The sequence below is a fragment of the Primulina huaijiensis genome, chromosome 17 (genome assembly GCF_012295235.1).
Source record: "Primulina huaijiensis isolate GDHJ02 chromosome 17, ASM1229523v2, whole genome shotgun sequence".
Taxonomy (NCBI): Eukaryota; Viridiplantae; Streptophyta; class Magnoliopsida; order Lamiales; family Gesneriaceae; genus Primulina; species Primulina huaijiensis.
This window is the reverse complement of record NC_133322.1, coordinates 819,428-836,903: the sequence shown is the minus strand read 5'-3', so window position 1 is coordinate 836,903 and position 17,476 is coordinate 819,428. Positions and strand designations below refer to the sequence as shown.

At 37.1% G+C, this 17,476-nt stretch overlaps 1 protein-coding gene across 4 annotated transcripts; it reads left to right on the top strand.

The window, feature by feature from the left end:
• The first annotated feature begins 1,634 nt into the window (after positions 1-1,634).
• Positions 1,635-16,994, top strand: LOC140962780 (uncharacterized). 4 transcript variants are annotated; one of them, XM_073421783.1, is made up of 19 exons: positions 1,635-1,772; positions 1,937-2,135; positions 2,555-2,673; positions 3,684-3,729; positions 5,121-5,193; positions 5,337-5,394; positions 6,198-6,293; positions 6,637-6,754; positions 6,824-7,090; positions 8,307-8,408; positions 8,557-8,911; positions 9,018-9,131; positions 9,758-10,386; positions 10,488-10,684; positions 10,962-11,184; positions 12,139-12,258; positions 12,776-13,549; positions 13,651-15,829; positions 15,920-16,994. In XM_073421783.1, exons 2-19 carry the CDS (start codon positions 2,040-2,042, stop codon positions 16,723-16,725), a joined length of 6,372 nt encoding a protein of 2,123 aa, XP_073277884.1. In that variant the 5' UTR covers positions 1,635-1,772; positions 1,937-2,039; the 3' UTR covers positions 16,726-16,994. The 4 variants fall into 4 exon arrangements, with proteins under 4 accessions (XP_073277884.1, XP_073277881.1, XP_073277883.1 ...); XM_073421780.1 differs by having other exon boundaries at positions 13,651-16,994; XM_073421782.1 differs by having other exon boundaries at positions 1,651-1,772; positions 1,969-2,135; positions 13,651-16,994.
• Positions 16,995-17,476: the final 482 nt, after the last annotated feature.

Genomic DNA, 17,476 nt, shown 5'->3' with positions numbered 1-17,476 from the left:
TTTAAAATTAAAAAGTTAATAAAATCAACAACATAATAAATAACAAAATTAACAAAATAAATAATGAAAAAAAATTGGTCATACTGAAATGACCGACTGGAACTGTTTGATTCGAATTCATTTTGAATAATTCAAAATTTAGTATTTTTTAAAAAAATATTATTTAAATCAATTTTTAAAAAATTTTTTGATTATTTTTGAATTAATTTTTCAGTTTAACTGAAATTTTTATTCATCTATAAATTTGATAATATTATTTATTTATTGTTAATTTTAATTATAAAATATTAACATTATAAATATTATTATTAATAATTATTTTATACACATTATTACCTTTTACAAATATTATTTGGTTTATTTATATAAAGAATATAAAAGCCAATTATATTTTTCAAAATATAGAACAAAAATTAAAATTTTATAAGAACTCGTGGGGAAGGGCCTTGAAATCCCGGCCCTCGGAAATAAACATCGGGCCCCGAGGACAGTCTCACTGTATAACTAAATTTTTAAGTTTCTTTTTAAAATTTGTTAATTTTATGTATTATTAATATAAAAAAAATTAATGTTTTCTGGAACACTTGTTCTAATAATAACTCTGATTATTATTGTGCAACTATCATATAGATTCAACTCTTCATGCTCTGTTTTTTGTTGCTGTAATCAAATATTTGTGGAAAAACATTTCCCCTGCTCCAATTTTGTGAGGTGCCAATCAATCTTGCACCTTGGAGATGTGTTTTTGGCTGATAGCGCATTTGCTTAAGTCAGATTTTGAGGGTTTGACACTTCATACGTGGACAGTTTGGCAACCGAAGCAAAATTTTCTCCATATTGATAAGAAGAAAGCGCTAGCAGCAAACGTTTCTTGGAGCTCAGCGATATTATCTGATTTCCGCAAAGCTCGTGCTAAAGAGAAAATAGCTGAAGCATTATCGAAAGGAAATCTAGAGAGGATATGGACGCTGCCTAGCTCTTGTGCACTAAAGTTTAATGTGGATGCATCTGTGAATGAGGAGAGACAACAATTTAACATCGGTGGTGTATTACGAGATAACCAAGGCCGCTTGTTGCTGACATTTGGTAAACAGATCAATTAACCCCTCTCAGTTGCACACGGATAACTGCTAGCAATATGGAGGAATTCTCCTACTCTATGAAAAAGGCTTTACTGATGTCCAAGTAGTGTCTGATTCTCTATTGCCAGTGCAGACAGTCATTAACAATCAAAATGATCTTGGGTATATCGGACTTTGTGCAGCTGATATTAAAGAGCGTTTGATGAAACCTGTGATCTCCGAGTGCATTCATGTTTGTCGCTCGTCAAATAAAGTTGCTCATAACATTACTTGTTTTGCTTTGTTTTTCTCATCACTATTTGTTTGGGTTAATGATTTGTTAAGCTTGTAATGAATGGTTTTAATCAATAAATCTATGAGTTTTATCTTAAAAAAATAAAAATAACTCTGATTATTATAAAATAATGTTTTAAATAAATAACCGTTTTAATTTTGTTATGGATTAAATAAAACTTGGCAACAAAGAAAATTATTCGTAACATCTCATTTCATATATAGTACTAAATTTTAAATTTTCAAAAAACAAAAAAATTAAATTAAAATAAAGAAAAATATGAAGCTAAGAAAAAAACCGAATCTTTGATCGCTGGATAAAAATTGGAAAATTAATGGAAGCCGAAGAAGGGAAGGAATTTGCAAGCTGTAATTGAAGAACAAGGCCCTGTAAATCTTCACTCCTAAGTCTCAAATGTACGTTCAAAGACATCTCTTTTTCTTTTTCTTTTTTTTTTTAATCGGATTTGATGTTTAGCCCTGTTTGAGTTATTTTGCTGGTAGGATCTGTCGCGCATTCGTTGAATTGAATTTTTCTGTAAGAAAAATTTTCAACGAATTTTTTGCTTTTTTTCTGACAGTTTTTGGAATTTGGATCGTGACTGAGCAACAGATTTGAGGGTTGAGATGATATGAAATGCTGAAGTTGGAATTCGGGAGTTTATAATTTGATTGGAGGAAGGCATGAAGGCCGGAAGTGCTGCAAAGCTGATAGTTGATGCGCTGCTGCAACGTTTCCTGCCTCTTGCCAGGCGTCGGATTGAAACTGCTCAAGTACAGGTAAGACCCATTGCTTTCCCTTTTTCGCCCTCTTTGCCTTTTCTCTTGAATGCAGTCTTTAGCTCTTTTTTTGGGCGTGCTGCTAGTGAAATCCAATTTTATTTCTACTGAATTTGCTAGCATCGAATAATTGAAATATGAAACAGATCAGCGTAAATTGGAAACTAAAACGATTTGTTTGCCCCAGGGCAATTAGAGATGCTCTTGCTAAGAATTAAGATCGCTCTAAAAAACAAAACTACAAAAATACATGGAGTTAAAAATAAGGATCAAGCAAGATAGAGCAGAAACTAAAAATAAAATAGCTAGTGAAAGATCATTGGGTTGTTTAGGAGAGGAAAATTTGGTAGTTAATGGAGTAATGCCTTTTACAATTTACGTCAAGTGTGTCGAAACATTTGCTGCATGTATAAATGCAGGATGGACAGTACCTTCGACCATCCGATCCAGCTTATGAGCAAGTACTTGATTCTTTAGCTATGGTGGCTCGGCACACACCTGTACCCTTATTGGAAGCTCTTTTACGTTGGAGAGAAAGGTTATCCACTTTCTGTGAATATATAGGTCATAGTTTGAAATGAATATCATTATAAGCAATAATAATTTTCATATGGATTTATTATTATTCAAGTCCATTCATTCAGATGGTAAGATTATTATATCTGGGGATTATCTTCCACGGAAAGTACTGGTTTCCGTGCATGGTAATGTGTCTTGGTGCTCTATCTAATTGACTGATAATTTCGAACATGCTTTAGTTTTTTCTGCAAAAAATTGTGAAAACTAAATAATTAACTGAAAAATTAACGATACTCAACACTCAAATTTTTTTGAGCATCAAAAGCACCAACACTGAGAATTGACATGCACGGGCTTATCCTATATTTTATACCAAATGCAAAATAATCCATATTTTGAATTTTCGTGGAGGCACAAAAGAGCCCTTCCATTCCTGATCTGTGCATTTTATTGAAGATAAAGAATCAATGAACATGTTGGTAGGAGGCATTTTCTTTGTTCATCCATATTTCTATCTGTTTTTTTGTCATGGTATTATAAGTAAATATAATGACTGTTGAATATATGTTATGAATAAGGGGAGCAATCAAACCTTGGGTCAATTTTGTCTACGGCCCCCCATACCTTTTTTCGCTCGCTGGATGACTGCTATATTAATGGACCTCCCAAATCCTATGGTTCTTTTAGTTCTTTAATAACAATTACCGAGGCAAAATTGACTTTGAAATGCTTTGAAACTGTAACCAACACTTTATCATAATTCACTCAGCTTTCTCAGCTTATTAATATCAATCATACCGGAGCTTGGTAGAATCAAGTAATTGTGCCATAGTATGGTGGTATGGAATCTCATGCAAATGTGCAGATTGACATAGTAAGCTCGTGATCATGTTATTACTAATGAAATAATGATTTTGATTTTTTTTCTTGTCAGATGATTTTTTTTGCATTATTCTCGCCTATTGTCAATTTCTGCTTCCAATTGAATGTGAGTCATCTCATCTAATTAATTTTTTTTGTGCTATGCAGTGAATCCCCAAAAGGTGCAAATGATGCTTCCACATTTCAGAGGAAGGTTTGTTTATCCTCAATCTGATGAATAATTGACTCTTGCAGATTCTAATACCAGTGGCATCATCCACCATCTTCCTCATTGTCTGAGAGATTTTAAGTTGTTTAAATTTATTTCTTAGATGTTGATTATTAGAATTAGAGCCAGTCATCCTCCTCCCCTGATTTTTTTTCTAATTTCTTATACGTCATATTAAAAATTCATAATTACCACCACATCCTCGAGGTTTAAAAAGATTGCTTGTTTATTAAAAGACATGATTGATGGTGCAACATTACTATATTAGCCTATATCATTTAAAATTTTGTTAAAGAATTTTGGTCAAGTTCATATGCCCTCTTTAAGTTTTGGTGCAACAGTAACTTCTCTGAGGCTTTAATCCCATATCAATTTAGTTTTATTAATTTCCCCTTCCAATTTTTTTTTTTTTGGATTTATTCTATAATAATAACTTGAGTTTTTTTCTTTATTTTCAATTTCATTTTACTCGTTTTTCATCTGCTTGCCGTGGTAGTGACCTTTGAGTTTGCGAATTGTAGTTTTAATTTAATCAGATTTAATGAGTTTAACACATGAAATGATTTGTTTTAAGGGCAGGTGAATGAGTATGAATAGAGAGAAAAAGACTAAATATATATGGGGATATTATACAAGTGCATTTGAGGTAGTACTAGTCATATACCTTTTTAGCATTTTAGTATTTCTAAAATATTCGTTTGGCTAAAGAAGTCGTATTTCACATTCCAATAGTTTTTATAGCAAATAAGCAGTTTTTTTTTTTGGATAAGAAATGATATAGCAAATAAGCAGCTGTGAACCCTTTTAACATATAATGCTGATGAGTGTAATTAACAAAATGTTTGAAACAAGAATATGATGTATAAAGGTTAAACAGTAATTTTGTAACTTTCTTGGAGCTCTTTAAAGGCAATTAAGCAAACACAGAAGTTTGTAAACCTAGGGGAAGGTGGTTATAATTATGATTTTCTAACGGCAAACCTCAAGGGAGAAGGATGTAATATACCGTTACAATTATAAGACGTATACCGACTACTGAGCACAGTTGTTGCCACTGTATTTCACATGACCTGGAGCTTTTTAATCATTTCATTTATTTATTTTTCTGTTTATTATAACTCCTTCACTGTTGGCATAGACCTTCGCGGTCATTTTTTTCCTGCCTGTGGTTTTTGTCACTCTTTATGTTTTTCCTTTTTATTAGAATACTGTCGAAAGGAAATGGAAATTGGGAGGTTGTGTCAGGAAATTAATAGCCTCAGGGCGTAAAAATAAAGGAAATCAATTGACGTCATTCTGTGATACATCTTATATGTTTCATACAACATCCAAGATATATTTTTGGATCGTACTTCATAGAAATTTATGTCATCCAGCTTGCAGTGGAGTGTATTTTTTGCTCAGCTTGTATTCGCTTTGTCGAATGCTGCCCTCAAGAAGGACTCACAGGTCTATACATGCTCTTAAGCTTTTTATTTGGTCTGTACATTTACTGGTTTTCATGTCCGGAAAGTTGGCCTCATACCTCCTCTGACTGGGGTTTCCTTCCCCCTCTTTTATTTTGTGAACTTAACCTCTTTCTCTGCTGGCAGAAAAACTATGGATTGGTCTTGAAAATTTTATCTTTGACTGGCTAATCAATGCGGACAGGTATTGATCAGAAAACTGAATTTTTGTAACAATTCATGTCCTGATGGAAAATTACAATCAGTGCATATGTCTTCCCTGTGATGTACTTGTAACTTCAATTTCACATTCTTTTCTGGCTAAGATGAAAAAATGAGTATCTTGTGCAGCGTTTTCGAAATTTTCCTGTTTGCCGAAATATTTTACTTGCATGCCAAACAAATTCCATTCCTTCTAGAATGGTGTGAGGCAAAAAAATATATAACAGGAATGTGGAGATGAAATGATTTGTAAGTGTTGGCATGAGTGTGAAGGATTCACTTGATCAAGAACTATAGGATGTATCTCCCGAGTTCACTTGAAATTCCTATTGTACATGTGGAAATTGAGTCATTAAATTTTCTTGTCTCGTGTCAATGATGTGCCTAGGTGGCATTTTGACTTTTGCCTGTAAAGAAGATCAAATGATGTTATAACTTTGATGGTTTATTGAGAGACTTTTCTCTGGTTTAACTCCTGATTAAAGTGAATTATTATCATCACAAGAAATTCAAAAGTTGAGAAAATTGTGATTGATTAACATGAGTACTGTTCACATTATCTTCTGGCAAAAAAATGGACCAAACATCATCTTTCATCAAGAAGCTTCTGATGTTTTTACTCTGTATGTTTGATGTGAGGGAAGTTACCCAAGCAACAATGTAGTCATGCCTTTAGTTTCTATAAATCGCAAAGAAAAACTAGTGATGCAGATTGTTCTATAGACCTTAATCATCATGGTATGTATATATCCTGAGGTTGGCCTGAAATTACTGATTTAATTTCAGGGTTGTTAGCCAAGTCGAATATCCTTCATTGGTTGATTTACGGGGGCTTCTTCTTGATCTAGTGGCCCAACTCCTTGGTGCTTTATCGCGGATCAGGTATTTGTATGGCTGTTTGTGACTTTATTGTGCACGAAAAAACTTGGCTTTTCTCTGATCGAGTCAAAACGAAATTGTATTGTTATCTCTTTTCAGAAGCCTAACACTTCGTATTAGGACAAAAATTAAAATTCATAGATTTTAATGAATCTATGGGTCTCGGAAGACTTGACTGTTTTTTACATCTTGTTCCTGGGAATGCAAAAGTTAAACCATGTGTATAAAAATATCCTTAACCTACTTCAGCTGCTTCTCTGGAAGTATTCATGACAGTGTGACAAGCAAATTCTTTTAGAGGCATGCAGTTCAAACTAATAAATCTTATGCTCTGATCACTCAACAGATTTAGCTCTGTGACTGAGCGCTTCTTCATGGAGCTCAATACTCGCCGAATCGATACCAGTATTTCACGAAGTGAAACACTTAGCATTATCAATGGGATGCGCTACCTTAAGCTTGGGGTAAGGGTAAATTAAAGTCTGAGGTGAATTACTGTGGAAACATTTTCCTGATGAGAAGGTGAATTTCAGGTCAAAACAGAGGGCGGTTTAAATGCATCAGCCTCCTTTGTTGCTAAAGCAAATCCGTTAAATCGTACTCCTCACAAAAGAAAAAGTGAACTTTACCATGCGATATGCAACATGCTTTCAAACATTCTAGCACCACTTGCTGATGGTGGAAAAGGTCAATGGCCTCCTTCTGGTGTTGATCCTGCACTCACATTATGGTATGAAGCTGTTGCACGAATACGGAGCCAGCTTATGCACTGGATGGACAAACAAAGCAAACATATAACAGTAAGTTCTTTTGTGTTGGGGGTGGGATAGGACAATTTATTCCCCTCAACTTCTTCTTCATTCATTTTCTACGATCCATATTACATCCAGGAACATAATAAAGTTCTTCAGGATTCAGAAGGACTTCTGAATTTATTTAATTTTCCAAAACTGCAACAATGGATGGAAATGGTGATACTAGTACAAGATGAATTTTTTAGCGTACCATATAATAATAAGTATATTTCTATGGCAAGTTGCTCACTGTTTGTCAGATACGTTGTGTAATTTTCTTTTTGATTCATTTAGCCTGTTGACATTTCTTAAGAATCGGCAAACATCAAGAATTTGGTGGTGCCATGGACATAATTATATAATATCTTGAAGGAACACCTTTCGTTTCAATGCTAATAGAGTGGAAACTTATTTTGGGCTTAAGTCAAGAGATGCATACTTTTGTCTGTATCATGCTGAGGAACTAAAGCGGGGTTCATTGCCTGATGGCAATTTCTGATTATGAAATTTTGATTCTTATAAAGAAAAATCCAGCTGTGGATTTTCTCCATGGAAGTTCACTGCTGTACAAATCAAGTACTATGTGGTTTGTATATTACCTGTATAATCTCATGTATTGAATATTGATTGCATTTTAGCACCCAATTCTAAATGAATACTCTTATTTCCGTTTTAATAGTTTGCAACATTCCATTATCTATTTCCTTTCGTTGTGAAAGGTAGTAACTTAGAAATACTACTTTGGAAGGTAAAAATGTAATGACATCCACCTTTTCAGTTTCTCACCTAAAACTCTGTATCAATGTAAAGACAAGTTCTAATTGGCCAGGAGTAGTTATGTTAATACGATCCGGGCTCTTACTGTGTGGGCCTATTATCCACATTTTGTAATTAAAATATTTTATTAATATAATTTCGTCTCCTATGAAGAAAAAAAAAGGAGTGCTTATCATTTTCATGAACATCTTTTGAACATTTGATATAGTTATTTGAGTTATGAGAACATCTTTTTGAACAGTTGATATAGTTATTTGAATTAGGCTCTACAATTCTAGATTCTTGAATCCTGTAATTAAAAATTTATTTAAAGCCTGAAATCTAACAATTCATATTTATCTAGTTATGATGTCTATGCTGGCCTTGTTTATATTAAGGGATTCAAAATCTGATTGGCATTCTTGTGTTTATATTTGGATGATCTGAGCAATTCTGTCTTTTCTAGGTTGGTTATCCATTGGTGACTCTTCTCCTATGTCTCGGTGATCCTAATATTTTTCTCGGTAATTTTGGTCCTCACATGGAACAATTATACAAGCATCTTAGGGTAAGTTGGTGCATTAACTTCTTTCCCTCTATACGTTTTTTTATTGAGTGTTGTCATGCTATAAATTACCATATGCTTTTGATAAATACATCTACCGTGCACTCAATTATAAATCTCCTCTGAGGTTTAATTTTGATCACCTTTTCAGGATAAGAACCACCGCTTTATGGCCTTAGATTGTCTACATCGTGTTATGAGATTTTACTTGAGTGTCCACGGTGATGCTCAACCTCCAAATCGTGTTTGGGATTATCTAGATAGCATCACCTCGCAACTTCTAACTATTCTCAGGAAAGGAATGCTTAGTCAGGATGTCCAACATGACAAACTAGTGGAATTCTGTGTAACTATAGCTGAACATAATCTTGATTTTGCTATGAATCATATGATTCTAGAATTGCTCAAGCAAGATAGTCCGGAAGCTAAAGTTATCGGCCTTCGAGCTTTGCTTGCCATTGTTATGTCTCCAACAAGTCAGCATGTTGGCTTGGAAATTCTCCACGGTAGTTATGCTTATTCTATCTCAAGCTTATTCTATCTCAATCTCTATTTTGTTTCACACTCGCTCTACAAAATTCTAGGTTTATCGAATTTGTGCTGTGTTGACAGTTCATAATATTGGTCATTACATCCCAAAAGTCAAAGCGTCAATTGAAGCTATTCTGAGGTCTTGCAATAGAACTTACAGTCAGGCTCTTCTTACTTCTTCAAAGACCACCATTGGTAATATTTTGCTAATTTTTTACATTCTACATGGGAATTTTCGTCACATTTTGAAGTTTGTCTCTGAATGTTATAGTTATTTCTATATAAAAGCTCAACTGCGATTATTGGATTTTCATCAATAAATTGCAATATTAAATCTACCTTTGTCAGAAATAATATATACTCAAATGAGATTAAATCTGAAGAGGCATTTGTTTTGGCATATGGTAGTTTAATTTTCTGTTACTGGGTACTCATCACTTAGGCCACCCTTCCTCATTGTATGTTTTCAGCGACATTGCTGCAGCCACTTTTCATACCCGGTTTTGAGAAGCACACTATTTTAAGTCTTGCACTATCAAAACCGCTAGCAGTCACAACCATCTGATTTTTAGCATGTCCTCTGCAATCTTCTGGAACATCCTGATCCCCACATTCCGTGCAATCCTGGACACCAGTAAACTGTCCAATTATGAATCATTCTTTCATCTTCCACCATTTTATCCTGACAGGATGCAAACAATCACAAACAATGCACACCCACATGCACTCGAGTCTGGGTGAGACTGTGTGTGACCGTTTATTATTGCCACATATTGTTTAATTTGCTCAATGTTCTGCACAACTGAAATATAGTTTTCCAGATGCCATTACAAGAGAAAAGTCTCAAGGGTATCTTTTCAAGTCGGTGCTAAAGTGCATACCGTATCTGATTGAAGAAGTTGGCCGCAATGATAAAATCACGGAAATAATTCCGCAGCATGGCATCAGTATAGATCCTGGTGTTCGTGAAGAAGCTGTGCAGGTTTTAAATCGGATTGTGAGGTACCTTCCCCATCGCCGCTTTGCCGTTATGAGAGGGATGTCAAACTTTATCCTGCGTCTTCCAGATGAGTTCCCTCTCCTCATTCAAACATCATTGGGACGCCTACTTGAACTAATGCGCTTCTGGAGGGCTTGTCTATCTGATGATAAGTTAGATCGTGATTCGATGGAGTTAAAACGTGTCCAGAGAAATGATGGATTCAAGAGGTCCTCATTTCATCAGTCTCATGAGGCAATTGATTTTCGTGCTTCAGAGATTGATGCAGTTGGTCTTATATTCCTTAGTTCTGTTGATAGTCAAATCAGGCATACTGCCTTGGAGTTGCTGCGATGTGTGCGTGCTTTGTGGAATGATATAAGAGAACTTTCATTGTATGAAAGGCCAGATAATATCATGAAATTTGAAGCCGAACCAATATTCATGATTGATGTCCTTGAAGAGAATGGGGTGGGCAATTTTACTGATTCCATTAGGATTTCCTAATCGATTCAACTTCAATGCCATGCCTATCTGCTCTGCTTTTAAATATCTAGTTGACTATTTTACAGGATGATATCGTTCAGGGCTGTTATTGGGATTTTGGGCGTCCTTTTGATTTGCGACGGGAGTCAGATGCTGTACCTCAAGATGTGACTCTTCAGTCTATACTTTTTGAGAGTCCTGATAAGAATAGATGGGCCCGATGTCTTAGTGAGATCGTAAAATATGCTGCTGAACTATGTCCGAGCTCAGTTCAGGAAGCGAAGTAAAAATCTCTACATTCTCTTGCCTCTTGTTTTGGTGTTACGCTATCAATTTTACCAGGGAGCAGAAAATTTAACAATTACAATATCTATTAATAACTCTAGCTTCAACTAATACTTGCAATACTTGAATTTGGAAGTATGGCAATATCTGGGAAGAATCAAATATTATCAATAACTTGCTGTCTTTATTTTTCAGATTCTCAGTCTTTATTGGAATTTCATTCATTTAAACTCTTGAAAAACAAGGAGATTTAATTGTAACATTCTCTTATGCAGGTTAGAGGTTATTCAACGCCTTGCTCACATCACACCAGCCGAATTGGGTGGAAAGGCTCACCAGTCACAGGACACAGACAACAAGCTGGACCAATGGCTTATGTATGCAATGTTTGCATGCTCATGCCCACTTGCTAATCGGGAAAGTGGTGGTTCAGCAGCAACAAAAGAACTTTTCCATCTGATTTTTCCTTCCCTCAAATCTGGTTCTGAAGCACACGTGGTGAGTGTGTGCTGCACGCTTTCAGTCTTTCAATATATCAATATATCACTCTGGATGCCATTATGTTGCACTATAATTTTCTTATACTTCCATGTTCAAGCAGGCGAAGTTAGTTGGCATGTAAGTGGATAGATTGCATTCTAGTTCTAATTTTAGATCTTATGATGAGGAGAAGGCATCAATTTATCACACAGTAAAATAAATCTGATTTTATGACAAAATCTCTCTCTAATTGGTTCTTGATGTGCCAATTCCAATGTCGCATCTGATACAAATCATTATAAGGAAAATCAAAAGATGATATTGGATTCCAAATCTTACCTCTTAAGAGTTTATTATTGGAGTCTTTATAATTATATTAAAGTATACCTTCACTGGTGATGAAGTCCTCGATCTTAAGTTGACTTATGTTTACATACCCTGATAAATCATTTTTTTTTAGGAAATAAAATATTTATAAAAGCTTTGTCCGCGGAAGATGAAGTAAGACCCGGGATCATATTAACAACATTTAAGACTCCAATCCCTATATAAATCTGAAACCGAAAATAGTTTAAACTCCTTGTGCTTCGGTGCTTCCAGATCCAGCTTGGGGCAAATTTAATTTTGTCCCAGCAATCTTCAAGGAACCCTGATAAATCATTTAATTACTGGCCATAACCAGTCCGAGCAGAAAAAAACACAAATATTGCACTTTTGGGACGATAAATTTGAGCTTTTCATTGCGTGCTGCATTTTGTTTCCTGGTTTGGGATGTTCTACTTGTAAAAGTTTGAAACACATGACTATGATGATCTATAATACCTGTATTAGAAATCTAGAAAGTGGTTCATGGGCATTTGCATTTTTGTGCCTGAGATGACACGACTTAAGCCCCATCTATATGTTGATTCAACCTGCCAACATATATGTTTATCAAGTCTATATCATTCATTTTTACTTTGTTTTCTTCAGCATGCAGCCACCATGTCGTTAGGACACTCTCATCTGGAATTGTGCGAAGTAATGTTCAATGAGCTTTCTTCTTTTATAGAGGAGGTTTCTCTAGAAACAGAGGGGAAACCAAAGTGGAAGGTATTCTTCAGTTTTTAAATGCCATTACTATTGGTTTTTGGAGTTTCTCTCCCCCATTTGTTTCTTTCTTACCTCTTTTGCTTTTCCCTTCCTTGTAGTTGACACTCTCTGTTAATTTCTTTTTGGTTTTGTCCCCTGGCATGTCTTTCCTTGGTTCCCTCACATTTGTTCTTCTAGAGAAAATAAGATTTATTTGAGTCCAAATATTATTTAGTTCTTGATTATTTATTAATTAGTGGATCTTCATTTATTTATACATTATTCAAAGTTTGTTCTACAAAGTTTTGAAAATGGAGCGGTCGAGTACATAGATGTTGTTCGAGTGCTGAAGTTCAATTTGAAGGGTGTCTGCAAACTGCCAGGATTTGAGAAATTTTATCAAATTTCACTGAACTAAGAACGAAATTGATATGAGCTGAAGTCTCTACAGACATTGTTTTATTCTCCTGATATGTGCTGCAGTTGATCTTTGTCTGTGTTAGTGCACTGAGAAATAATGTCACTGGACCTTATGCAGAGTCAAAAGTCTCGCCGCGAGGAGCTTCGCATCCACATTGCAAATATCTACCGAATGGTTGCAGAAAAGATATGGCCAGGCATGCTGGGTAACAAACCGGTTTTTCGCGTCCATTATTTGAAGTTCATTGAAGAAACAACTAGACAGATATTGACAGCACCTGCGGAAAGTTTTCAAGAGACGCAACCTCTCCGATATGCACTTGCTTCTGTTCTAAGATCTCTGGCTCCAGAATTTGTTGATTCTAAATCAGAGAAATTCGATATTAGAACCAGAAAGAAACTTTTTGATCTCCTCCTTTCTTGGGGAGATGACACAGGTGGTACATGGAATCAGGATGGTGTTATTGACTATCGACGTGAAGTTGAACGGTACAAGTCTAGTCAGCATTCACGGTCAAAAGATTCTATTGATAAAATTTCATTCGATAAAGAATTAAGCGAACAGGTTGAAGCAATACAATGGGCCTCTATGAATGCGATGGCCTCCCTGTTATATGGGACTTGCTTTGATGACAATGCAAGAAAGATGAGTGGCCGGGTGATTTCATGGATAAACAGCCTATTTATTGAGCCAACGCCGAGGGCACCATTTGGTTATTCACCAGCTGATCCAAGAACTCCCTCTTACTCAAAATACACTGGAGATGGTGGGCGAGGAGCAGCTGGCCGTGATAAATATAGAGGTGGACACCATCGAGTTTCTCTGGCAAAACTGGCTCTGAAGAATCTCCTACTCACAAATTTGGATCTATTTCCAGCTTGTATTGATCAGGTAATTATGGAGTTCTTCAAAGACAGTTTGTATTTTACAGCCTTTTGTTCAAGTTCTTGTTATTGATTATTTTTGTGCTTGAAAATCTGATACTACTGCAGTGCTACTACTCTGATTCTGCTATAGCTGATGGCTACTTCAGTGTGCTGGCTGAGGTCTACATGCGTCAAGAGATACCAAAATGTGAGATTCAGAGACTATTGAGCCTAATTCTTTACAAAGTGGTAGATCCTTCTAGGCAAATTCGTGACGATGCTCTACAAATGCTGGAGACACTTTCTGTCCGTGAATGGGCTGAGGATGGTGCTGAGTGCTTGGGAAGCTATCAAGCTGCCGTTGTTGGCAACCTTCCCGACTCATATCAACAATTCCAATACAAACTCTCTTGCAAACTTGGTAAAGATCATCCAGAGTTGAGCCAACTTCTTTGTGAAGAGATCATGCAGAGGCAACTAGATGCGGTGGATATAATTGCACAACATCAAGTTCTAACCTGCATGGCCCCGTGGATTGAGAATCTCAATTTTTGGAAACTTAAGGATTCAGGATGGAGTGAAAGATTATTGAAAAGCCTTTATTACGTGACATGGCGGCATGGGGATCAGTTTCCTGATGAAATTGAAAATTTATGGAGTACAATTGCTAGTAAGCCCAGGAACATAAGTCCGGTCCTTGATTTCTTAATCACAAAAGGTATTGAGGATTGCGATTCTAATGCATCTGCAGAAATAAGTGGAGCCTTTGCCACATACTTCTCCGTTGCCAAGAGGGTAAGTTTATATTTAGCGCGAATTTGTCCACAACGGACCATTGACGACTTGGTTTACCAATTGGCTCAAAGAATGCTCGAGGATACTGTGGAGTCATTACGACCTAGAGCAAATAAGGGTGATGCTGGTGGAAATGTTGTCTTGGAATTTTCTCAGGCGCCTGCTGTGGCCCAAATCACCTCTGTTGTGGACAGCCAGCCTCACATGTCACCTTTACTTGTCCGAGGTTCTCTTGATGGACCATTGAGAAACACCAGTGGAAGCTTGAGCTGGAGAACTGCAGCTGTTGGTGGAAGAAGTGCTTCTGGCCCATTGAGTCCTATGCCTCCTGAGCTGAATATTGCTCCTGTAGCTGCTGGTCGATCTGGGCAACTACTACCATCATTAGTTAACATGTCAGGGCCACTAATGGGGGTGCGAAGCTCAACCGGAAGCTTGCGAAGTCGCCATGTATCTCGAGACAGTGGAGATTACCTTATTGACACTCCAAACTCTGGGGAAGACGGATTGCACTCTGGTGTTGGCACTCACGGTGTGAATGCTAAAGCACTTCAGTCAGCTTTGCAAGGCCATCAGCAACACTCATTGACACACGCCGACATTGCATTGATTCTACTAGCTGAAATTGCATACGAGAATGATGAAGATTTTAGGGAGCATTTGCCGCTTCTGTTTCATGTAACATTTGTCTCAATGGACAGTTCAGAGGATATTGTGCTGGAGCATTGCCAACACCTACTTGTTAATCTGCTTTATTCCCTTGCTGGCCGGCACTTAGAGCTGTATGATGTTGAGAATAGTGATGGAGAAAACAGGCAGCAAGTTGTGAGCCTAATTAAATATGTTCAATCAAAGAGAGGTAGCATGATGTGGGAGAACGAAGACCCCACAGTTGTCAAGATAGAGCTCCCGAGTGCAGCACTTTTGTCTGCTCTTGTGCAAAGCATGGTTGATGCAATTTTTTTCCAAGGAGATCTAAGAGAAACTTGGGGTGCAGAAGCACTAAAATGGGCAATGGAATGTACTTCGAGGCACCTTGCTTGCCGATCCCATCAAATTTATCGTGCCCTCAGACCGCGTGTCACAAATGATGCTTGTGTATCTCTTCTTCGCTGCCTCCATAGGTGCCTGGGCAATCCAGTGCCATCAGTTTTGGGTTTTATTATGGAAATTTTATTGACTTTACAGGTTATGGTGGAAAATATGGAACCTGAAAAGGTCATACTCTATCCCCAGCTTTTCTGGGGATGTGTTGCCATGATGCACACAGACTTTATTCATGTGTACTGCCAGGTGCTTGAACTTTTCTCACGAGCAATCGACCGCCTATCTTTCCGGGACACTACAACAGAAAATGTGCTGCTTTCCAGTTTTCCCCATGATGAGCTTGACACAAATGCATCAGATAGTTCTGAATTTCAGCACACCATGTCTAGAAATGCCTCTGAAACATCTCCATCAAGTGGAAAAGTGCCAGCATTTGAAGGAGTACAGCCACTTGTGCTTAAAGGTCTGACGTCCCCAGTTAGTCACGGTGTTTCCATTAAGGTTCTTTCTCAAATAACTGTCCCCTCTTGCGATTCCATTTTTGGTGATGCAGAAACGCGGCTTTTGATGCACATCACAGGCTTGCTTCCATGGCTTTGCTTACAGCTCAGCCAGGATGCAGTGGTGGGACCTGCTTCGCCTCTGCAACTACAATACCAAAAGGCTTGTTCTGTTGCAACCAATATTGCAATATGGTGCCATGCAAAATCAATGGATGAGTTAGCAACTGTCTTTATGGCTTATGCCTCTGGAGAGATCAGAGGGATAGAGAATCTTCTGGCTTGCATCTCGCCATTGTTGTGCAATGGGTGGTTCCCCAAGCACTCTGCTCTGGCTTTTGGGCACCTACTGCGGCTTCTGGAGAAAGGGCCAGTTGAATATCAGCGTGTCGTACTTCTTATGCTGAAGGCCTTACTTCAGCACACTCCTGTGGATGCAGCTCAGAGTCCTCAAATGTATGCAATTGTTTCCCAACTCGTGGAGAGTACCTTATGCTGGGAGGCATTAAGCGTGCTAGAAGCACTCTTACAGAGCTGCAGCTCTTTGCCCGGGTCCCATCCGCAAGATCCGGGTTCTTTTGAGAATGGATTTGGTACAATGGATGAGAAGATACTTGTGCCTCAGACCTCGTTTAAAGCTCGAAGTGGGCCTTTGCAGTTTTCAACCGGTCTTGGATTTGGGGCAGGCTTGATGCCACAGGGGCAAGCTAATGCTACTGAATCGGGTATATCTCTAAAAGAGTTAGCGCTGCAGAATACACGATCGATGCTGGGCAGGGTTCTAGACAACTGTGCGCTCGGGAGACGGAGAGACTACAGAAGGTTAGTTCCTTTTGTGACCACCATTGGAAACCAATAAGACCATAGGTATTCCTCTCGTTTCTGGATGTGTTTTAGATAGTGCACCGAAATTTGAGGAATGGTAAATGTTAATAAGATTTTCCTTGGATGTATTACTGTTTTAAGTAATGTGTTATTTTTGTTGGATGTACCAAGTCTTTGTAAACCATCAACTCTGTATGTAGTTTACTCGTATGCTTTTAGCACATTGCGTTACATTCAGCTGGTTGGAATGAACTGTAAATATTTATTTTCACCATTGTATTAAGTTGACTTTCTGTGTTTAAATTGTTCTGTCAAATTTGAGCTAATTAGAATCTTGAACTTGGAAAGCTCTGCTCATAGAAAATGGATGGTTTTGATTTTAACCTCTTGGAGAATCCCCTGGAACACTGGACAAAATACGAATGCATACAAACTATGTGTAGGTGTGTCAAAACAATTCAATTGTCGGCTGTTTTGCACGATGTCTACAAGTAAACACACGCACGATGCCTACTTTTGTCCGCTTGGTAAGGTTTTTTTTTTTTGGAGAGTTGGTGGTAAATTTTCCTTGTATATTAGTTGTCAACTCTTAAAAAAGATTTTAAAAAATAAAATAAAATATGACCTATATCTAGGGGTGTTCATCGGTCGGTTAGGTTCGGTTTTCGGTTTTTTATTTCAGTTTTCGGTTTTAGAAATATATAATCTGATATCCGAACTATTTTTCTTCTGTTCGGTTCAGTTTTCTACCAAAACGGTTCAGTTATTTCGGTCGGTTAATTCGG

Bases quoted from the DNA above. Each gene is read 5' to 3' on its own strand.
- LOC140962780 (XM_073421780.1), top strand. From the start codon at position 2,040: ATGAAGGCCGGAAGTGCTGCAAAGCTGATAGTTGATGCGCTGCTGCAA. The intron at 5,194-5,336 runs GTCTATACATGC...CTCTGCTGGCAG, and splicing joins CCCTCAAGAAGGACTCACAG to AAAAACTATGGATTGGTCTT. The intron at 11,185-12,138 runs GTGAGTGTGTGC...TGTTTTCTTCAG, and splicing joins CTGGTTCTGAAGCACACGTG to CATGCAGCCACCATGTCGTT.